This window comes from Myotis nattereri (assembly GCF_964212035.1).
Source record: "Myotis nattereri genome assembly, chromosome: 6".
Lineage (NCBI taxonomy): Eukaryota > Metazoa > Chordata > Mammalia > Chiroptera > Vespertilionidae > Myotis > Myotis nattereri.
In genome coordinates, this window is record NC_138081.1 from 64,058,623 (window position 1) to 64,083,095 (window position 24,473).

At 37.6% G+C, this 24,473-nt stretch overlaps 1 protein-coding gene across 2 annotated transcripts in view; it reads right to left on the reverse strand.

The window, feature by feature from the left end:
- The window catches only part of REV3L (REV3 like, DNA directed polymerase zeta catalytic subunit), a 161,309-nt gene that overhangs the window by 98,281 nt on the left and 38,555 nt on the right, over positions 1-24,473 (reverse strand). For both annotated transcript variants that reach the window (XM_081094034.1, XM_081094033.1), the window contains exons 2-3: positions 8,777-8,966; positions 2,059-2,133 (exon numbers count right to left, since the gene is read on the reverse strand). In XM_081094034.1, coding sequence (XP_080950160.1) covers positions 2,059-2,133; positions 8,777-8,966 — 265 coding nt within the window. The remainder of the gene's footprint in view (positions 1-2,058; positions 2,134-8,776; positions 8,967-24,473) is intronic.

Consider the following 24,473-nt stretch of genomic DNA (forward strand, 5'->3'; position numbering starts at 1 on the left):
TAAGGCTATAGAGCAAGGGTCCTCAAACTTTTTAAACAGGGGCCAGTTCACTGTCCCTCAGACCACTGGAGGGCTGGACTATAGTTTTAAAAAAAACTATGAACAAATTCCTATGCACACTGCACATATCTTATTTTGAAGTAAAAAAACAAAACGGGAACAAATACAATATTTGTATTTGCATGTGTCCCACAGGCCGTAGTTTGAGGACCCCTGCTATAGAGTGAGGAGACAGTATAGAGAGAAAAGATAAAAGCTCAAGATGGAACCCCAGAACCCCACAGATGATAAAAGAGGAACCAACAACGTGGCATAGATATGACTGATCAGATAGGTATGAGGAAAACGAGAGGTTTATATAAAAAAAAAACTCCACAACATTTGGGGTTATTTTAAGACACTGTAAGCATTGACATGAGGTCAAAGGTAAGGACAAAAAGGTGTTAATTTGATTTAGCAACATTAATTAATGAAAGCAATTTCAGTAGAACGGTTGGGGTGGATGCCATTTGGAGTAAGTTAATGAGTGAATGGGAGGTAAGAAATTGGATACACAAAGTATAGATAAATCCTTCAGGGAGAATAGCTATGAGTATGAGTGTATGTGTCATGAGTATGAATGTGTGGGGGAAGGAACGGAAGGATAACTGATAGAAGAAAAGGTCAAAGAGGGTGGATCTTGAGCTTTGGAGGTGAGGGGGGAAATCTTTCATTGTAATAGGCATCTAAAAGGAGAGAATAAATGTACATAGAGTTTGAGGATATTTGATAGGAAATTACGAGAGCTTTATTCCAGTGGTTCTAAAACTTTTTGGTCCCAGGACCTCTTTTCACTCTTAAAAATTATTTCCAGCACCAGAGACCTTTTGTTTATGTGGTTTATTTCCATTAATACTTACCATATTGAAAGTTAAAACATAACTTTTAAAGAAACTGTTCTATTGATTTTAAAACAACCCATTATGTTAATATATTATTTTATAGAAAATAACTGTATTTCCTAAAACAAAAAACAATTTAGTAAGAAAAAGAATAATTGTTTCACATGTTTACAAATTTCTGTCTGTTCTAATAGAAGATAGCTGGATTCTCACATCTGCTTCTGCTCAATCTACTGTGATATTTCATCCAACCCCACACAAATATGTAGTTGGAAAAAAGAAGAGCAACTAAATTACCTTTTCAGATAAATGTCGATTTTCTCTGATACAACATAGAAAAAGAGTGGAGTGGTAATTTCTTAAAGGTTAGCAACAATGTGAAATTTGAAACCGTATCAATAACTTTTTTGTACTGTTACCTTAAAATCTATTAATATATCTTATACTTTATTTTTAAAAATATGTTTTTATTTATTTTAGAGAGAGGAAGAGTGAGGGAGAGGGAGGGAGAGAGAAATGTTTGTGTGTGTGTGTGTGTGTGTGTGTGTGTGTGTGAGAGAGAGAGAGAGAGAGAGAGAGAGAGAGAGAGAGAGAGAGAGAGAGAGAGAAATGTTTATGTGGGAAAGAAACTGATCAAGCTACCTTCTATATACACCCAAATGGGGACTGAACCCACAACCTGGGCATGTGCCCTGACCGGAAATTGATAACTGAGACGGCTACTGAAATCTTCTCTATATGTGCTCTCACGGTCCTCTATAACACTGGCTCCAGGATGATAGAGAGAATAAGCTATAGATCTTAAGAGAGATCTAATGAAAGAAGAAAAGAAAACCAAATAGAAACAAAACAAACAAAAACCCAGGATATAAAATTTTACTAAGGACTAAACAAGGAGTCAACAGGATTCTGAGATCTCTCAGAAGCCCTTCCACTCTGGCCTCACTCTCACACATTCCTCTTGCTTTGACACTGTACCTCTTGGTATTGAACACCTGGCTTGGCTAACGGGGCACTAAGATCATACATGGCAGCCATCATGTCTCCTTATCTACTTCCACAAACTCTCTAAATCTAAGACAGAAAAGGAGCAGTTAGGGGCTACCAATCAAGTATTTTTATTATTAAAATAATTAGGTGATAGTTATCCATATTTTTATTTCGTTTAACTTTGTACCTTTTCACCATTGCAGGATTGTAAAGATATATCTTCATAAAGTGTCTTTCCTTCTCATGATAACCATAAAAAGGCCTGAAATAAAAGAAAAAAACGTATCAAATTATTTTCATCATTCATTGATGAAATAATATAACTTATTGCCATAATTTGGCTCAGCTGGCCCAATTCAGTCTTACTTATATTAAATATTACCTCACCTCCCCCCCAAATCAAACAAAAACTCCAAGACCTTTGCAATTAAACCTACCGCAGGTTAATATGTACTGAAATCTCGTTACTTCTTTTAAGAAGTTTTTCATCATGATGACTCTTCAAAAGTGGCTTTTTTCTCTTTACTCTGACCATGCATGAGAAAAACTGAGGCCTATCAGGCACATTCTCATTTCCCATTTTTTTTCTGTCAAAAACGAAAGCTCTTCATCTACAAGTCCTTTAACAGCATGTATATCACTTTCCTTAATCATCTGTTTATTATTAATTTTGTAAGTTCATTAGGCAGAGACAGTTTACCTATTATGTATATGTATGTATATACCTATTATATATATGAGAATGAAAAAACCATGGACTTACTTAGGTACCTAATTATTTTGAGGCTGGGCTTTTCTTGGGGTGTCAGCTGGAATGGGGAAAGGAAGAAACAAAAATCTACATGATAGGCAGAGAAGCAAGTCCTCAATGCAAAATGAAGTAAGTTGGGCTATCATGTTATATCATTTCAGGAGGATCTGAAACTACACCAGTATATTTGATACACAGACCATCCTTTTCAAAGATATGTAATTAGAAACAATATGTAAACAGGCATGAATTTGTAGACTATGATGGACACTAGGTAGAACTTACATTAGGACACCACCTCTCTGTCATGTCTCAAAGTGTAGTGGACATTAAATACAGGAGAAATTTGTCAGTGAAGTCATTATTTGGAGTATATTTAAACAACTTTTTTTAGAAAGCTGTTTCAAGCTTTAGATCAGAATCATCTGTATGATCCTATAAAACAATTTCTATTTTTAAAAAAATCCAACTATTTACCAAGGTCTGAAAGGTTCTTTATGTAACCCTTGCCACTCACTCTAATCTTACATCATATCACTCACTCTTCCTTTTCCTCCAGCCATTCTGAATGTTTCAGCCCTTCTAACTTGATTCACTCTCAAGTAACTTGCCATTCCATTCCCTCTGCCAGGAAAGCTCTGCTCTAAACTTTGCATGACTTGCTTTCAATCTTCACTCGGGTCTCTGCTTAAACTCACCTCCTCAGAAAGGCCTTCTCTGACCATCACTACCTATCTCTTAACCTTCTCATTTCTTCGCTTTTTTTTTTTTTTTAAATAACACACTTCCTGTCTAGTTTGCTGCTGTTCACCTCATTTTGTTGCTGTGAAGGAAGGGGTGAAAAAAAGACACATTAGACCAGGGGTGGGCAAACTTTTTGACTCGAGGGCCACAATGGGTTCTTAAACTGGACCGGAGGGCCGGAACAAAAGCATGGATGGAGTGTTTGTGTGAACTAATATAAATTCAAAGTAAACATCATTACATAAAAGGGTACGGTCTTTTTTTTTTTAGTTTTATTCATTTCAAGCGGGCCGGATCCGGCCCGCGGGCCGTAGTTTGCCCACGGCTGCATTAGACGAATGACCTATCGCTCCTGTTGACAAAATTCAACTCTTTATTCCTCCTGTTATGATATTTTTCGTATGTATAAATATAACTGTCTGGAGCCAGATAAATGGGGAGGAAGGATTAAATCTGCATTCGTGTGGTCCATGGTATCTTTGCTTTGTTTTGGTTTTGCTAACAATCTTTAGTTTTTTATATATAGAATCTCATACTTTTAAAAACTGAATGTAAGTTAAGTTTTAAAGCTTTAAAATTCTTTGTAAATCTAGGATTCTGTTTTCTTACCTATTGCCCCAAAATATATCCTGAAAACTCTATAAATTCAGTTTTCTGTTTCTTTCCACCAAGAAAGTCTATGTATAATTTACCCTGGAACCCTTACTTCCTACTGTTGGCTTTAGTTGATTTTGCCAAAATATCTCAACAGGGAAACTCTTTGAGGGGAAGAAAGTAGAAGGGAGCAGAGTTTGAGGGTAGATATTTTTATAATTACTAGAAGCCCAGTGCACGAAATTAGCGCGCGTGTCTGAGTGTGTGTGTCTGTGTGCGTGTCTGTTTCTATGTGTCTGCGTGTGTGTGTCTGTTTCTGTGTTTCTGTGTGTCTGTGTGTGTGTGTCTGTGTCTGTGTGCGCGCGCCCACGCTCACGGGGGGGTCCCCTCAGCCCAGCCTGCACCCTCTCCAAAATGGGACCCCTCAGGGGATGTCCGACTGCCAGTTTAGGCCTGATCCTGGCATATGGAGCCTGTGCAAGAACTGTCTTACTATGGGGGCTCCTGGGTCACAGCCAGGCCAGGCTGCGCCCCTTCTTCCTACATTTCCCCACATACCTGGGCCTCCTCCTGCCGGGCTGCTGGGCCAGGGGAGGCTCTGGAGCTTCCACTGAGACCTTGTCAATCACCTGCATTTTGTAGGAGATAGTCCAGAGACAAGAAGGCCCTCACCCATCTTAGCAGGGCTGTTGTGATGAAGGGAGATCGGCCTGGGGATCAGGCCTAAAATGGCAGTCAGACATCCCTCTCACAATCCGGGACCACTGGCTCCTAACTGCTCACTGGCCTGCCTGCCTGATCACCCCTAATTTACCCCCCACTGCTGGCCTGGTCACCCCCAACTGCCCCACCCCCCCCCGCCAGCCTGGTCATTCCACTGCCTCCCCCGCCGGCCTAGTCTCCCCTCAATGTCCCCCCCACCCCCCACCAGCCTGGTCACCTCCAACTGCCTCCACTGCCAGCCTGGTCGCCCCACGCAGCCTGCTGCTCAGTTGGTTGTCCCTCACCAACCCCCCTGCTGGCCTGGTCACCCCACGCAGCCTGTTCATTCATCCATTTGGTTGTTTCAGTTGCGCTGGTCGCAGAGGCTTTTATATATATAGATATCCAATAATTAGAGTTAGTTCTTTAATATAACAAGAGGCCCAGTGCACAAATTCGTGTTTGAGTGGATTCCGGCCAATCTGCCCTGACTGGGCCGATGGGGCCAATCAGGCTGGGCCAACAGGGGGAGGGGCCTCAGGCAGTTGGCTGGCCAGCCCCGCCCCCTGGCCAAAATCCTGGTTGAGGGGATAATTTGCATATTAGCCTTTTATTATATAGGATGAGAAGGAAAATGAGCACAGATAGGGACAAATCTCAGTTAATTAACTTAGATCAACCTAAAATCTCTTTATGGGTTACTTTCTAGAATCATGGTAGCTAAGTATCAAAACTGAAGCTATCCTACTTTAGGCACATCATGGGAAGGCAGGGTTCTCTGGAAAAGACAGAAAGCAGCATAAAGAGGAGACCAAACATGACATGGACTGACTCCCTAAAAGAAGCCACAGGCAGGGTCCACAGGCGCTGGGCAGGGCTACTGAGGATAGGACACTGTAGACATCACTATTTGTACAATCACCAGGAGTCCAACTAACTCAGTGGCTCCTAACACACAAGTGGCCAGGAATCTCAGAAATAAGCCCAAGGTCCTGTCATCTTAATCCAGCTCAGGATAATACATAGTCTAGGAAGACTGGAATTAAATCTTGCACAAATTTTAATTTGGTAGCTAGATACAACTTTGTCTATCTTAAAGAATAGGGAGTACGGAAGAAGTAAAGGAATCACAGAAGCTAGAATGTATGGTAAGGGAAAAAGGGGGTCTAGGTTAAGAAAAAGGAATTCAAAAAATATTGAAATACGAGAAAAAGGAAAATGGTAACCATAAATTAGATTGAACAGCTCATCTTTTGTGCCAGGTATCCAGATTTGTAACTCAAAAATATGGCAATGCCTCTAATAAATGCCCATCAAAAATATAAAAAGATTAATGACTGATTATTCATTTCATTAGGCAGTTTGGAAATTCAACTTTGAAATAAGAGTATGTATAGGAAAGTTTTCAGAAACCACTAAACATAAAAAAGTTAAAATATAAAGCTGATGATTCTCTTTAACATTATTATTGCTGTCATAAGATGGGTGTCATAAGATAGTTATTGAGCCCTATCTCACCAGGTGCTAGGCACATAATGATGAACAAGACAAACATGGTAATTTTTCTCATGAAGTTTACCTGATGGTGGGAGAAACACAAAAAATTAAAATCATTACAAACTCTATTGAGTGCTAAAGAAAACAAAGAATGGGCTGAGATACAGAATAATAATAATAATAATAATAATAATAATCTATTTTAAGTAAGGAAGCCAGAGAAAATTTCTCTGGAGAGGTGAAGGATGTGAAGGATTGGAGGATAGAGAACTCAAGGAAAGGAAACTTCATGTAGAAAGGTGGGAAGGAGCTTGGCACATAAGAGAAACTAAAAAGACCAATGTTCCTGGATGGAACATGGTGAACAAAGTTACAAAGATAGCAGTGATGCTATTGTATTATTTAATGGGACGACGAGATATAGGCATGCCATTAATACAGCTTTGCGAAAAAGCTGCATTTAACCTTCTCCAATTCTACTGCCTGCTGATTAATGGGGGAAATGACTGGATAAAGGCAGTTTAGGCAAATGCCCAGTAAGATCTAAGTGACATGGGAAAATGCTTGCCTACCAATCATATCTGGAAACAGGTAATTGGCCAGAATGGGCATGGCCACTGCAAACGCATGGAATCTAAATAAATAACTTCTAGACAAAGGAGCCACTCTCTCTTGGCTCCAGGGTACCTGGCTCCTGTAACTCATGTTAAAAGGGCACACTCCCCACATGGTGCATGACCATGTTGGACTCCACAAATGGTCTTTAATTTGGCCTGAATGCTGAACCACACCAGGCTGCAACATGGAACGAAAACTCTGGACACTGGCCTTATTTCTGGCTCTGCTAAACTCTCAGCTTCCCCCCTCTTTCCGGACTGGCTTGGGGGAAATGGAACCAGAGAAATGTAACTCCACACCAATAAATCTTCTACCACCTCCCATCCTCCCATGGAACTGCTTCTTTCAGCGGCACCCCAAAACCTTCACCTCACTCCCACGAGTGACTGGGGAGTTTAAGTCTCTGGTAACAGCAGGGATCAGATCACATCGGCAGTGGTTAGAAGTTTAAATTTTATTCTATGAACAGTATGAAACCACTCAGGATTTTAAATTTAAAAGGATCCAATTTACACTGTAAGAAGAGTAATTTTGTGGTTCTGGACAAGAACAGAAGAAGGGAATTCAATTAAAAGGATACTGTGGTGGTCCAGAGGAAAGCCTAGATTAAGGTAGAAGTACACAGATTTATGATCTCTACTTGGATTTCATACAGACATAACACACTCATGTTCCAGTATAAGCTCCAAATCTTTCCTACCAGTCTGCTCTACCTGCACCTTCCTTTTTTTCCCTTTAAGACAGACTCAAACTTTGTAGCCATCCTTGGTTCCTCTCAAAACCCTCATCCATTTAGAGAGCCAATATTGGTGAATCAACCCTCAGAATAGATCCAGAAGCTGACCACTTCTCACTACTCCCCTGCTATCACCCTAGTGCCAGCCACTGTATTTTCTCACCCAGTATAATGAAACAGAGTCCTAATGCTCTCCCTGCTTCTATTCCTATTACTCTACGATCTATTCTTAACATAGTTGCTAAAGTAATCCTTTTAAGCTTAAGCTAAATCATGGTTGCTCAAAGTCATGCAATAGCTCAGAGTAAAAGCCAAAGTCCTTGGAACAGCCTATCGCAGTATTTCTCATGCAACAGAATCATCTGAAAGGCTTGTTAAAACACAAATTGCTGGGCCCTACCATCAAAATTTCTGATTCATTAGGTCTGGAGTGGAACCCAAGAATGTATTTGGACGAAGTTATCAGATGTGTTAGTCAAAGTCTTTTGAGAAGTAGATACCAAAATGTACAAGAAATTTATTAGGGGAAACACCTGTGAGAGATAATGAAGAGGAACCCAGAAGAGGCTGGGACAGCCTCCAGACTTAGATAAAGCTGATGTTGGTGATCTTGGAAAGCAAAGTACAAAACCATGCTTTGAGAACCACTGGTCAACATGATCTCCATCCTCTCATATCTCTCTAACCTCATTTTATCCTATTCTACTTTCCATCCTCCATTCCAGACACCTGCCTCCAAGCTGTTCATACTTAGATCTTCCCTTTATTACCCTATATAAAACTGCCACCAGTGCACTTCCCCACCCTATACTGATCCTTCTTATCCTATTGTACATCTTTTGTTCTAGAGTACTAATTATCATGTAATAAATAAATAAATAAATAAATAAATAAATTTAATGTCAGATCTATTGGTTATTTTCTGTTTCCCATTACTAGAATATAACCTACATGGGACAGAAATCATTGTTTTATTCACCAATATATCCCAAATGCCTAGAGCAGCTCCTGGTACACAGAGGTGCTTAATTAATATCTATAGCATGAATGACATGAATTTCTACAGTTTTAGAAAGCAGAGAAATGGAAAAGGTTAAAACAAAAATCACTGTTAACCATCTATATTTTATTGCTTCAGTGCATCAGAGTAGAAGTAAAAGAAAAATGAACAGTATATTTTAATTGGATATGTTTTCTTTTAATTAGAATGGCAATAGAAATACAGATAAATAAAAAATTTAAAAGATGATATCATATACTTACATTCCTGATACTAATGACACTTTGAACACGTGCTGAGTAGTGGAAGATGGAGTGCCTAAAGCCACATTAAGTGCTCTGTCGATACTGAATGCCATCTGAGAAAGATAGCTTTCTGGCTGCTGTCCATAACCATCGTATGGCACATAGAGGTAAGGAAAGATGCCATGTAGATGAAGACATGTCTTCTGACCTAAAATGTAACACATTATAAACTTTAGTCTTAGATACATTTAAAAATTTCAACAGTACAAAGCTCAAAATCATGTCATTTAAATGTTCTATGACAACAGATTATCTAAGGTAAGGGTTGAAGAAAACTAACCCATAATTAAAGCCACCTGTATTAACTATATTTTACAACAGAACATCTAGGAGCATTTTATAAACATTAGCAGTATAGTATGATTTAAGCAGTAGTTTTGGTGGAAGAATGTTTGAATATTTCACCCTCACAATCTAACTAGTTTTATATACTTCGCCGAATCACCCTAAAATACGACATGGCACAGGGTTATGAAGCTTATAAAAATTCACTGAAAGTCAACTAAATAGATCAATGAATGTCTACCTTGGCATAAATGTTTTCAAACAAGAGACTTCCCTAAGATAGAGACAGCTCTTGGTGAAAGGAGAAGGTAAAAATAATTTCAGTGTGTGTGAGAAGGGAATGGGAAAAAAAAACAGACAAAAACAAATCAAAAGAAAATCTGATCAGTTGTCTGTAATGGACTTCTGGATATCTAAATTGCATATTTGATGGAGTGGGACACAGGAGACACAATGAGAGGAGAAAGAAACAAGCATGCACACTTCCCAGAGAGCCATTGTATCAGGCAAGGTGAAGAAGGGGTAAATGGTGATTTGCCAACAGACAATCCGGCACAGTCATGATAAAGAAAGTAATATGAGTAAGAACTCACAAAAGAAGTGCTACAGAAACAGTAATGTATCAGTGACAAGGTTAAGTAACAACAGCAACAACAAAAAGCAGAGGCACCACTACTCTCACGATCTGGCAGAGCTGTCTGGAAGTGGTTCCTGTCCCCTGAGAACTGTCCCTAGTTCCCTTTACATCCATGCTATTTATCTAATTTCACATAGAGAGGCGAGCAGCAGTGATGGAAGAACACATCCATTTTTCTCATGCTATCACTCACTATTCCTGACGTTCCTGCCAACACAATCTCATGCTTCTTGCCCAATCGCTATACTACTCTGTTTCACTGGGCTTTTTCTTTTGGTAGGAAAGGAACTATTTGTTTGATTACTAGTTCCTAAATATAATTTAGAATGACTTATATAAAATGTATAGAAAATTGTTCTATGTTCTGTTGTTAACTGTGTTTATACTTTTCATAATGAGTAACACCAGCTTGTCTTATTCTGAAGGTACATTATAAAAGAATTAATAAATCTGGAAATTATTACACAAAGTAGAGCAAAACTGGAAAGATAAGTAACATAATGGAATAAGATCAATATCCTTCTGAGTGCAGTACTCTGATTTGAACTATCAACTTTCCACACTCTTGAAAGAATTACAAGCTGTTAGACCAATTTCAGTTTCTATTTTTAGCAGCAGTTATGCTACTTAGTATCAAGGTAATAAAAAATATTTTCAATTAAAAGCAAATTCTTCAGCTAGTTTTATTTCTAAATATGACATGGTACTATTTCCTAACTATTGCAGTTTTTAAATTCTTTTAAAAAACATGTTTTTGTTGATTTCAAAGAGGAAGGGAGAGGGAGAGAGAGATAGAAACATCAATAATCAGAAAATCGTTGATCGGCTGCCTCCTGCATGGCCCACACTGGGGATCGAGCTAGCAACCTGGGCATATGCCCCTGACTGGGAATCAAACCATGACCTCCTGGTTCATAGGTCGACGCTCAACCACTGAGCCATTCTGGCCAAGCTTTTAATTCTTTGAATAGAAAAAAAAATTCAGTTATAGTGAGTCTTAAGAAAATATAATTAATTGGTTTACTGATGATCTACTTGAATACTTTTTAAACTTCTCATGAAAAAAAACATTATAACCATTACCCTTCTGGATATAACCCACAATTTGGTTAAAAGAAACTGGCATGGTAAAGCATGGGATAAGAAAAATGGAGAGACAGAGAAGTATTCCCTTTTAAGTTGACAAATCTAAGATCAGTGATTACTGAATTACTAGTACAACAGTATATTTATAAGAACTATTTTAAGTTCCTAAAATATTAATTTTACAGTCCATATATTTTAATAGAAATCTGGGTAAATTTAAGAGACCCAATAATACAATATGATTTTTATTAATGATTTATTTATAGGAAGGGTGTTCACAAAGTTCACATTTTTTTTTCTTTTTGTTTCTTTTTTTTTCATTCTTGTTATTCTTTTCTTCTTCTTTTAAAGTTCACATATTTTATTTTCACATCTCCTGTGAAGTAGGCACCAGAGGAATTATCTTTCTATCTATAGACTTTGGAACTACAATAATTTGTGGTATATGACTTAGTGGAGAAAAGCAGAAATGATTTATTCAGCAGGCACTGGACTAAGTGCTTTAAATATATTTCTAAAACTTAGAATAACCTTGCAAGTATCATAAACTTTAACTTTCCTAAAGTCACAGAGATATTAAGTAATTGAATCAGGATTTGAAAACAAATTAATAAAAATCTAAAATCAATGCTTTTTCCATTTAACTATGTTAGTTCAAGTTAATGTTGGCTTCCTTAATCCTTAATTTCCCAGTTCTTATTTTGTCCTAAAAATACCTGTTTCCTTATCTGACTCTCTCCCAAATTCTTTGGGAGCTGGTGCTGTGTTTGAATAGTCATAATATCCCCAGGACCCAGCACAAACACATAGTAAGTGCTAAACAGACATATCCTATATAATAAATGGGTAATATGCAAATAGACTGAGTGGCAGAACAACCGAACAACCAATCAAAGTGTAATATGCTAATGATATGCTAAGGCTGCTCAACTGCTCGCTATATGTGCACCGACTACCAGGGGGCAGACAGTCACGTGGTCGACCAGTCACTATGACATGCACTGACCATCAGGGGGCAGACAGTCGACCGGTCGACCAGTTGCTATGATGTGCACTGACTACTGGGGGGGGCAGATGCTCTGACTGAGAGGTTAGCTTGCTGCTGGGGTCTGGCCAATCAGGACTGAACGAGATGGGCCGGACACACCCTGGGGCCTTCCCGCGGTCCCTCCCCGGCCCGACTGTGCACCAGTGGGGTCCCTCAGCCTGGCCTGCACCCTCGCAACCCAGGACCCTTTGGGGGATGTCCGAGAGCCGGTTTCAGCCCGATCCCGGAGGCCACACCCCTTGGGAGGGCACCAGACGCAGGGCTCATGGCTGGTGAGTGCCGCAGCAGCAGTGCGAAACTTTCCGGATCGGGACTGATTGGGCGTGAGCCCACAGCAGGCACAGTGGGGCTGGGATGAGCAGGAGTGGCAGGTAGGAGCTGCAGGCGGTGTTGAACTGTGGGTTTCAGCCCAATCCCTGCAGGCCACCCAGAGGGACCCCACCAATGCACAGATTCGTGCACCAGACCCCTAGTATTAAATAAATGAATAAACCCTCAGCAAAACAGAATAACTGCTTAAGGAAAAAGACTGAATATCTGAAAAAAAAATCTATAAAAACAGAGGGAGTCTGATACAACTAATGGAATTACCATCAGGGTTACCATAAAAAGTATAGGTATTATAAAGCATCCCCAGCTTATTGCACTTTCCTACCATGAATGACCCAAAGTCCCATGCAAAGCTGTAGTCACTGCATCCAAACAAGTGTACCTTCCTCTGATCCTCCAGCAGCTGGTGATAGTTCAGTGTCTTACTCACCACCCTCTCTCAATGATAACCCCCTGAAGAACAACTACAGCTAGTAAAAAACTCCTGGCCTAGCACTAATGACTCTAATACAGAAGAGTATCATAGGATATAATGAGAAACGAGATAAAATAAGAAACTTTCAAAAAGATACATAAGGAAAGAAAATGTGTAAAAAACAAATGTAAGAGTCAATTTCTTTTTAGCAGTATTATGTCTTTGATTATTGTAAAACTTGTAGTTCTATAATAGCACTGTTCTATTTTGATAAAGATATACTTCCCTCCATCAGCTTTACCCCTCAAAAATGTGTGGAGCCACATGCTGTAAGTCCCTTAGAGATAAACTAGTCTACCATAAGTTAGGATTATGTTCAGTTGTGAGAAAATGCCCTAAAATCAGTGGCTTAGGTATTAAATTAGTGGCTTCTCTAGCATAAAAGATATCCAGAGGTAAGTAGTTGGGAATAAGGACTCAGGTTTAGTGACCTAATTAAGAGGAACCTTTGGCTTCAGGCCTGAGGCTTTTCCTATACTCCAAGGAGTTCCACACACAGTTTTAAAAGAATATTTTTATAAAATTAGTGAAAGCTGTGCCATTTTGAAACATTACTAGATGATTTGAGGTTCTTTTTCTTATAAGATTTTTAAAAATTGATACTTAGAGAGAGGAAGGGAGAGGGAGAGGGAGAGAGAGAAACATTGATGTGAGAGCAGAACATCGACTGGCTGCCTCCTGCACTCCCCCAACTGGGGATTGACCAGTGTACTCAGACAATCCCCAACCAACTGAGCCACACTTCCCAGGGCTCATTTGAGATCCTTAAATGATTTAGGATATTAGCTATTTCTAGGTAACATATGGATGCAAAGAAAGAAAATATGGCTACTTTCTGAATGCCCCCCTTATGGTCGTGCCAAACTGAATTAAGGCAACAAGTCCAGTACGAATACGGATGATTTCTGGGAGAATAAGTCTATATACATAGGTTTCTTTTTCGTTTGTCTGTCTGTTTTTATTATATATCAATATAAATGATGGGAGAGAATCATTGATCTGCTGCCTCCTGCATACCCCCCACTGGGGATCAAACCCGCAACCCGGGCATGTGCCCTGACCAGGAATCGAACCATAGCCGCCTGGTTCATAGGTCGATGCTCAACCACTGAGCCTCACCAGCAGGGCTGTATATAGGTTTCAAAAAATTTTTAAGAGTTTGAAATTTCTTTTAAAAAAATATTTTTATTGATTTTAGAGAGGAAGAGAGAGGGAGAGAGAGATAGAAACATCAATGAGAAAGAATCATTGATCAGCTGCTTCCTGCATGCTCCACACTGGGGATGGAGCCCATAACCCAGGCTGTGACTGGGAATTGAACTGTGACCTCCAGGTTCCTAGGTCGACACTCAACCACTGAGCCATGCTGGCTGGGCATCTTCTTCTGTATCTTAAGTGCCTGGATTTGGTCTCTTAATAAAATTGTGCATCTAAAAACCTTATTAGTTTATTCCTAGCAAAATTACCTTTATTTTTGTAGATCCATGTTCCATAAACAGAAAGATTAACACATACCATTACTCTAATTCTAGGGTCTGCAAATTTCTTGTGTAAAGTGGCAGATAGCAAATATTTTAGGTTTTATGGGTCATACTATCTCTGATACAACTACTTAATTCTGCTGTAGTAGCCTGAAAGCAGCCGTAGGCAGTACTTAAGTGAATGGGCATGGCTGTGTTCCAATAAAATTTCATTTACAAAAACAATGAGAAGGATTTGGTCCATGGATAGTAGTTTCCCAATCTTTATTCTGACTGACTAGACTTCATCATCCAGAATGGAAAAGTTTACTGTCTTCTTTTTTAGTAACTACAATCAAAATCATGTTGGCCCTAAGAGTATCTTAAAAGATTTAATAAGAAATGCTTATTTTATAATTTGCAAACCCTATTTCCCAAATCTCAAACTCAATCTACACAAAATTTTCAATAAAACTCTACAGAGCTATCACACAAAAAAATCTTGGTATGTGAACAGGAAAATTTATGTGTATAGAATTTTTTAGATTTCTTCCTAGAATATCTTTTCTAAAAGTTTTATATCACAATCATTAACTCAATGCTTCCTTCTGGTCTTCCTTTGCTTCTTTCTAAATTTTCACCCCATCTTTCTTTCCCCACCCCATAAAACTACAAAATGAACCAAACAAAACTCCTCATACTTACAATTAGAAGGCAAGTATTATATCACCTATTCCTATTTTTTAAAAGTCTTAAGAATATACTAAGTTAGCCTTAGAAATTACATTTTCAGAATTTATCCTAAGCAAAAAATTAAAAATATACCTAAAGATTTAGATATTATGATGCGAAGATAGTATTACTAACAACAGTGAAAAAATAATAAAGACAATATAAATTTCCAAAAATAGGAGATTAAGTAATTATGGTATATTGGTATCATGGAATAGATTCATACCAAATTCTGCTTGCTGCCTGTTTTTGTAAATAAAGTTTTATTGGCATACATCATACACATTTGCTCTACTCAGAGTTGACCTAAAATATATACTATGTAGCCCTTTACAGAAAAAGTTTGCCAACCTCAGCAACAGGTGGTGTGGAAGTATATTTTCTAGCATGAAGCAATGTTTATGCTATATTTATTTCAGGTGACATTCAGGTTTATTTCAATTATAAAACTACATATAAACATTAAACCAGACAATGGGTAAATTTTTTCCTTTTTTCATATAATAAAATTGTGCAACTAGGCAATTACAGTATGGTAATTCTATATCCAGAAGTATCTAACTAAGATTGTGAGACTACAGGAAGGCTTCCCAGAAGTAGCAACAAAAAAAGCAAAGAAAGAAAAGAATGTTACAGTAAATACTAGAGAGAACATGGCATGGTCTAGGAACAGAAAAAATGTAGTTAGAATGGAGCAAGGTGTGCAATGAAGAGAAAGGCAAAGTGTGTGTGCACAGACTGTGATCTGTATTAATTTGCATTTTATAAAGTTCCCGTGTGGACACATTGTGGAGAAGCTGGGAAGAGAATATACTAGTAACAGGAGGCTGCTAGAGTAATTCAGATAGGAGATGTCAGTAGAGATTGAGAAACTATCAAGAAGGATTGGGGCATAGAATCAAGAGGTAACTGACTGGATATTAGGGGTAGGGAGGGTAAAGGAGAAAGAATCAAAGATGACCCAAATTTTTGGTTTAGGTAACTGGATGACTGGAAACATCATTTAAAGAAAACTGAGAAAGAAGATAGGTTGATTTAGTTTTGAATTTATGGAATCTTATGTCTACAGAATTTTTAAATAAAGATTTACATTAAGCACAATTAGATACACAGATGTAGAGCTTATGAGAGAGATCTAGGCTAGAAAAGAAAGATTTTAAAGTATGAGTAACAATGGGATAATCAGGAAGAATAAACAAGAGAAGGGCCCTAAGCCAGAAACTTAAGAAATACTAATACCTACAGGAGAAACAGAGGAATTTGATTTATGTGGGATGTGAGAGAATGAGCCTCTGAGAAGGTTGCCAGGCAGGTGATAGTCAGTGAATAATTGAGCATTTTAGTATGTTAGCCATGGAACCAGAGTTCCAAGGATCCAGTAGAAATGTATTAAGAGAAGGCAATCAACAAGAAGATGAATCAAAGACTGGAAGCAGGATGCAAATAAAAGTATACAGGACTGGAAAGAGGCACTTCCAGTTTGGCAGAGGAAGGATCTTTGTAACCCCGTTCCTCAAAAAGCAACAAGAACATTTGCAAATACTGTCAAAATGAACTTTTTTTTCAGCTCTGTAGGAATTAACTAAAGGCTTGTGACAAACTAAGTAGTGTTTTTTAAAATAGGATTAGTCCTCTTTTGTAATTATTATTATTTTTTTAGAGAGAGAGAGGAAGGGAGAGAGAGAAACACTGGCTTGCTGTTCCACCCATGCGTGCATTCATTGATTGACTCTTGCATGCACCCTAACCGATGATTGAACCCACAACCTTGGAGCATAAGGACGATGCTCCAGTCAACCGAGCCACCCCGCCAGGGCTAAGTAGTGTTTATTAAAACAAAAAGCAAGCAAGCAAACAAACAAAAAACACACAGTTGCCTCTTAGCAATAATAGCAAGCTTTGTGGTATTCTAACTTGCCCTAACCCATCCCCCCTGCTCCCCAAGCTCCTGGGTAGCCTTGAAAACCAAACCCTTATAACTACAGTAGCTATGCAAACGAATAACCAAAGAGGCACTGGAGAGGCCAGAATAGATTTGGAGTTCTCCAAAGCCCCATTCTCATAAAACTGTCACTATTTGACCTCCCTGGCAGCTTGCTGAAAAGATCCATTCTCAGGGCTTGCTTTTATTTGATCAGACTCAGAGCTCACTCTATGTGCAGAGTGCTATCCACAACATTTCTGTTGAAAACAATCAGCAGCAACTGTTTAACATCACAGCTATCTAAAGGAATTTTACCAGTTGCAGCTAACAAGACATGGAACAAAAAACTTAAAAAGGAAAAACTGAGGAATGAAATGCCTATAAATGGCTTTGAAAAACTCTAACAGGGTTCTGGGAATGTAAAAGGCTATGCACATGTGTGGAGCTGTATGCATGATCAGGAAGACCTGAGAAACTTCTAATCTTTCACTTCTGGTTAACCTTGAGACTGAGCTCCAACATACAGAAAGACCCCTCAACAAAAGCTAGAAAGAGACCTACTGGCTCAAGGCATTTAGAGACATCTCTGGCCAATCATAAAATGACCACTAAACTATCTGGGCAGAGACTTCAAAAAATAAGACTGTACAGAATCAGCCCAAAACAAATCACGAAAGAAACAGCAACACCAACAACAGAGCAAAAACAAATCTTGGGGGTGTAAGAAATATGATTTTCATAACTGTTCCATTATTTAAAATATCTAGTGTTCAATAACAGAAAAATCTAAAACATACAAAGAAACAGGGAAGTATGACTCATACATAGAAAAAAAAAGTAGTGAACAGAAATTGTCCCAGAAGAAGTCTAGACATTTATCTTACTAGACAAAGACTTACAAACATTTCAAAGAACTAAAGGAACTTCTGTCTGAAGAATTTCAGGAAAGTTTGAGAATCATATCTTCCCTAATAGCAAATATAAAGAGATAATATTTAATTTAAAAAAATAATTTGGGAATTTGGGAAATGAAAAGCACAGTAGCTAAAATGAAAAATTTATTAGAGGGGGTCGATAGCACATTTGAACTGGCAGAAGAAAAGAAAAACTCAACTCGAGGACAGGTGAGAAGAAATCCTCCAATCTGAGGAACCATAAGAATAAAGGAGAACTAACAAAGCCTCAGATATCTGTGGGACTCCAGTAAGCATACCAACATATGCATAATGTGAGTCTTAGAGAGAGAGGAGAGAAAAAGAAAGAAAGAATATTTTATGAAACATTGGCCCAAAACTTCCCAAATTTGATGGGAAACATTAATCTGCATTGTAAGAAGTTCAACAGACTCCAAGTAGATAACACTTAAAGAGAACCACACTAGATATATGATTGCTGAACTAGTAAAAGACAAAGGAAAAGCAGCAAAAGCAATTCATCATGAACATAGTTTCCACAATAAGATAAATAGCTGACTTCTCATTAGAAATCATGGAGGCCAGAAGGCAGTGGGCTGATATAGTTAGTAGAAAAGATTCAACCAAGAATTCTATATATAGCAAATCTAATCTTCAAAAAACAAGGGAAAGCTGGCTGAGGTGGGGAAAAAAGAAGAAATTAAGACATTGCCAGATAAATAAAAATTGAGAGAATTTGTTTCTAGCAGACTTGTCATACAAGAAATATTAAAGGGTACTTAAGTTGAAGCTCAATGAGAGGGCAATAGACAGTAATTCAAGTCCACACTAAGCAAGAAGGAAGCACCAGTAAAGTAAACATGTAGGTAAATACAAAAGACAATAGAAATGTATATTTAACTCTTTTCTTCCATCTCATTTAAAGGACAGGTACATAAAGTAATTTTAATTGTGTTAATGGGGTTGTACAAATGGGGTTATACTGAAGCAAAGTTTTTATATGTTATTAAAATTAAATTGGGATTAATCCAAACTATACTGTTTTAAATTAAAATGTTAAGTATAACACAGAGCAACCACAAAGAAAATAGCTTAAAAATTATACAAGATAATAACAGAATTAAAATAGTATACTAGGAAATATTTCTTTAGCATAAAAGAAAGCTGTAATAGAAGAATGGAGCAACAAAAAAGCATAGGAATAGAGAAGACAAATAGCAAAATGGCAGGTATAAAACTGTATAGAACTGAAGGACACATTATGTCTTTGCCTACTCAATGGGGAAAATCAATTTTCACAATTTTACATTCACTAGTAAATTTGTGATACTATCCAAATGAGATTTTACAGAAACATCACAAGCCAAAGAAACTCTGGGTGTTAGAATCCTTTACCTCAGCCATGTCTCACATGTGCTCAATACATTTCCTTGAATTAATTAATATATTCTATAACCAGAAGAATCATCACTGAAGAAATAGGAAAAAGACTGATGTAAAGAGTATTTTTTTAAATATGTTTTATTGATTTTTTACAGAGAGAGGAAGGGAGAAAGATAGTTAGAAATATCGATGAGAGAGAAACATCAATCAGCTGCCTTCTGCACGCCCCTCGCCCCCCCCCGACAGGGGATGTGCCCGCAACCAAGGTACATGCCCTTGACCGGAATCGAACTTGGGACCCTTGAGTCCACAGGCTGATGCTCTATCCACTGAGCCAAACCGGTTAGGGCAAGAGTATTTTTTTAAGAGAACAAAGAATATATTAGTATTTAGAGGACAAACACTGTAACTACATCTCATTCTTGAAGGACTAGCTCACCTGCTAATTCAAGGACCAGCTCACTTGCTAATTCAACTATACATGCCTTCCGTAACCCTCAAAAGTAAATTTAAAACGTATTTCCTCATTTATGTCCTTGTAGCACATATATAAATCTATTATGGCACTTATCACATTATGTTATATATATGTTTATACACAGTGGAATCACATCATCTATGCATGTTATTGACTAAAAGCAATGGGAAGAGACACAGAGAAAGAGACCAAATGAATAAATATGGCAACACAATTAAATGGTTCCAGTGTGTCCAGTCAATAATTTATTTAGTAACATGAGGCACAATTTATAAATCTATTGTTCGTTAGTTAGTCTCAGTTACTTTGTGCCTCTAACAGTGGAAGCATCTCCTGTTGAGAGAGGCAACTAAGTGTGATTCTACTATTTAAAAGACACAGTTCATAGTTTTCATAAAACATGGCTCTAACTGTGGGCCAAATATTTCAACGAGACTCAACTGAGGAAACAGTGATTACTAGGTTTACCGGTTAATAATGCGGATTTTTTTCAATAGATGGAGTTACACATTTGTTGATATATAGGCGATTTGATATGTCTGCTATTTTGTTGTATTGACAGCAAGCTTCAAAACTTCGTATGTCAAATTTTATGAAGGTGTTAACATCATAGATATTTTTACACTTAAAAATGTTGAATTTCATGCCAAAAAAAGAGCATTTGCGGGAAGTTTTAAATCATTACTTTATTTTGAAGAAAAGTGCTGCTGGATAGTTCGGGAAGCTATGGTGAACATGCTCCATCTCAAGATACTTGTGAACGCTGGTTTAAGTGCTTTAAAAGTGATGATTTCGATGTGAAAGACAAAGAACGTCCAGATCAACCGAAAAAGTTTGAAGACGAACAATTACAAGATGCGTGTCAAACTCAAAAACAACTTGCAGAAAGATTAAATGTTGCTCAGCAAACAATTTCTGATTGTTTACAAGCAATGGGAAAGATTTTAAAGGAAGGAAAATGGGTGCCACATCAACCGAACGAAAGACAAATGGAAAACCGAAAAGGCATCAGTAAAATGTTGCTTCAACGGCACGAAAATCTTTTTTGCATCGAATTATGACTGGTGATGAAAAGTGGATTTATTCTGAGAATCCCAAATGCACAAAATCATGGGTTGATCCAGGTCAACCATCAACATCGACTGCAAGGCCAAATCGTTTCGGAAAGAAAATGATCTGCGTTTGTTGGGATCAGGAAGGTGTGATGTATGATGAGCTTCTAAAACCAGGTGAAATCGTTAATACTGATTGCTACTGACAACAAATAATCGTAAAATAACCAGAACATGCCAGAAGACACGGCAAAGTAATTTTGCTTCATGACGACGCAACATCACACACTTCAAAACCAGTTAAAGATACAAGATCTTGCCTGGAAAGTATTAACGTCCCCGTTCCCCGCCCCGCCGGCCGCTGTATTCACCAGACCTTGCTCCTTCAGATTACCACTTGCTCCGATCAATGGCACACGCACTTTCTGAGCAGCACTTCAAAACTAACGAAGAAGTGGAAAATTGGGGCTTTGAATGGTTTGCCTCAAAACAAGAAAAGTTCTGTTGGGACGGTATCCACAAATTACCTGGAAGATGTAGCTAGCGATGGACTTTACTTTGAATAAAGCACTTTTGATATTTCTCTTGAAATAATCGTGTTTTCTTTGATTACAAAATCTGCATTATTAACCGATACACCTAGTAGTATCTGTAGCTGAGGTAAACTAAGCTGTTGGACTTGTAGAAAGATAGTATGTCAGATTTCATGCAATTTAAGATATTGTCAAGGCTAATTCTGCCTATGAGATTTTAATCTCATACCTTTACTTCAGAACCCAATCCTCATGTAATATGCAACATCCTGTCTCTGTCTCCACACCTACATGTGTGACTTCCTTGAACATAAGCCTCATGTCTTCTCATTCTTCCTAGTCTCAATGCCTAGCCAAGAGCCTGGAATATAGTGTGTGTTTAATACCTGGCTGATAAGTACGTGTAATACAGATAAAATTTGGTCTTTGTGCCCAGTTTTTGGCACAGAGCTCCTAAAACGCTGGGAATTTCTTTTATGGTAGGAGTATTTTTTGTTTTTTATAACAACCCCTTTTGATCATATCTGAATTTATGCTGAGATGACTTTTGGTGGGGTCTTTAGATAGCTTTGCAATGGGGGCTGGTTCCCACAGGAACCAACCATATAATCAGTGTTGGAACTTTCAACTCTATTCCCCCCTACCTCACATTCAGGAAGGAGAGGGGTCTTTAAGATTTAGCTCAATCATCAATAGCCAATGATTTAATCACTGATGCCTTTGTAATGAAGCGTCAATAAAACTCTTGACTAATGAGGTGTTGAGAAACATCCTAGTTAGTAAACATGGATTGTGCATCCCAACTCCAGGGACAGAAGCATCTCAGCTCAGGACCCTTCTGAACCTTGCCCTATGTATCTCTTCGTCTGACATTTGATTTGTATCCTTTATAATAAATGTTTAAGTATAGCATTTTCTTGAGTTCTGTGAGATGGTTTAGCAATTTACCAAACCTGGGGAGGAGAGAAGGGTCATGGGAATTTCCCAATTTGCAGTCAGCTAGGCAGAAGTGCGGGTAGCTTAGAGACCCCATTTGTGGCCAGCATCTGAAGTACAGGTAGTCTTGATGCCCTACCCTGTGGGGTCTGCACTAACTTTGGTTAGTTGGTGTCACAATTTAATTAAACTATAGAATACCCATTAAGTTGATTTCAGAGAATTCACAATTTATTGTTGGAAAACCAATGCAAATGAACATCTTTTTCATACTGAGTAACTCTTAAGAGGTCTTTCAACTAAGTCTAGTATAATATTTGACTGCTTTTATTTTATTTTTCCTTATAATTTCTTATGAATATGTCATTATAATGCTAATGATATATTTGTAACGAATGAGCTCCTATCTTCCCATATTTGCAAAGGGACTAACTGGACTGAATTAAGGACCAACTTTCCATATTAAACAACAGTAAAATAAACAGCAAAATACAACATACAAACTCTTTTATGATGAGTATGTCAAGAAACTGATGAAATGACGTGAACAAAGTTCATACGTAATTGTTTGCAGTTATTATTATAGAAAAAAAATCAGTAATTACCTTGACTTTCACAGTGACTGCAAACCTCAGTTTGGGTACTGCTTCAAGACCCATACACCATGGTTTATCATATTTTTCTAAAAAGCCCAGCCTTAAAAAATTAAACTGCAAGCAGTGGTTTTAAGCCAAAATCTCAAAACAAGAACAACAACAAAAAACCCACACAAAAAACAATGTGTATACCTTTCAGACTAAATGTCGTAAAAGTAATCAGTATTTATTATTGCTATAAAAACTAAAATTCTGGTTTGTAAAATAAATATTGTTTTAGTTTCAGACATTTTATCCAGAATGGTCACGACACTAATCCTTGTGGTATTTTAATTGAAAGGTAAAAAATCCAAGGTCTCAAAGTAAAATTAATAACCTGACTGCAATGTGAAAATTCACCTCAGACTATTTAAAGCAATATTAATAGCTAATCAAGATAAATTTATTGTCTAGTCAAATTTGTATATAAATGCTTGCATTTTCTTTCAAAGATACATACATAATGTTATAGCTAATTAGATTATGCAAATCTAGTAAATTGTTCAACCATACTTTCTGATAGCCGAACACTAAAAGACCTTAAAATTTTACCTATCCACAAAGAGGTAAAAAAGACAACCTACCAAATAAGAGAAACTTCTGGGAAATCATACTTGTATATAGAATAAACAACTCTTATAACTCAATAATAAAAAGACTTTTAAAAAACTCAATTTTAAAACAAAAGGAAGACATTTCTCCAAGAAGACATAAATGGCCAATACGTATGTGAAAAGATGCTCAATGGCAGTAGCTATCCGTGAAATGCAAATAAAAAAACAAAACGAAATACCACTTCACACCCACTATGTTGGCTATAATAATAAAGTCAGATAATAACAAATGTGGAGAAATTGGAGACTTCATACACTGCTGGTGGCAATGTTAAATGGTGTAGCTCCTTCCTCAAAGGTTAAACATAGTTATATATGACCAACCATTCTACTCCCAGATATATGTCCAAGAGAAATGAAAATATACTTCCACACAAAAACTTGTATGTGAATGTTCAAAACAGCATTATTAATGGTAGACATAAGGTGGTGTGAAACCAAATGTACATCAACTGATGAATGGGTAACTATAATGTGGAATATCCTTACAATGTGGAATATTTATTTAGCCATAAAAAGGAATAGAGCACTGATACATGCCCCAACATGAATAAACTGTGGAAAAATGCTAAGTTAAAGAAGCCAGACACAAAAGATTATATATTGTATGATTACGTTTATCTGAAATGTCCAGAATAAGTAAGTTTATAGGGACAGAAAGGTTATTAGCGGTTGGAAGGGCTGATGGTGTTGGATGGAATGGGTAGTAATTGCTATTGAATGACATTTCTTTTTAGAGTGCTAAAAATGTTCTAAAATCAATTGTAGTGATGGTTGCGCAACTCTGTGAATATACTAAAAATTATTGAATTGTATACTTTAAATACATGAGTTATATGGTATGTGATCTACATCTGAGTAAAGCTGTTCTATAATTTTTTTAACCTATATATACTTATTGTTTTCTTTGGAGGTCTCTAATAAAAGACCTAATTTTGACTATCCCAGTGGAGTCAATGTATTCATTAAAATGAATTACTCATGCTAAAATATCTCAAATAAGCTGCAGCTCGGTCAGGGAGCCCCAAACTTAGCAATAAAAGGCCCAAGACCGGGCACCAGTACCAATCTGCCTTGCTTCATAGCTGTGCCTCATCTGGGCACTTTCAAACTGGATACAAAGAGGAGGAATC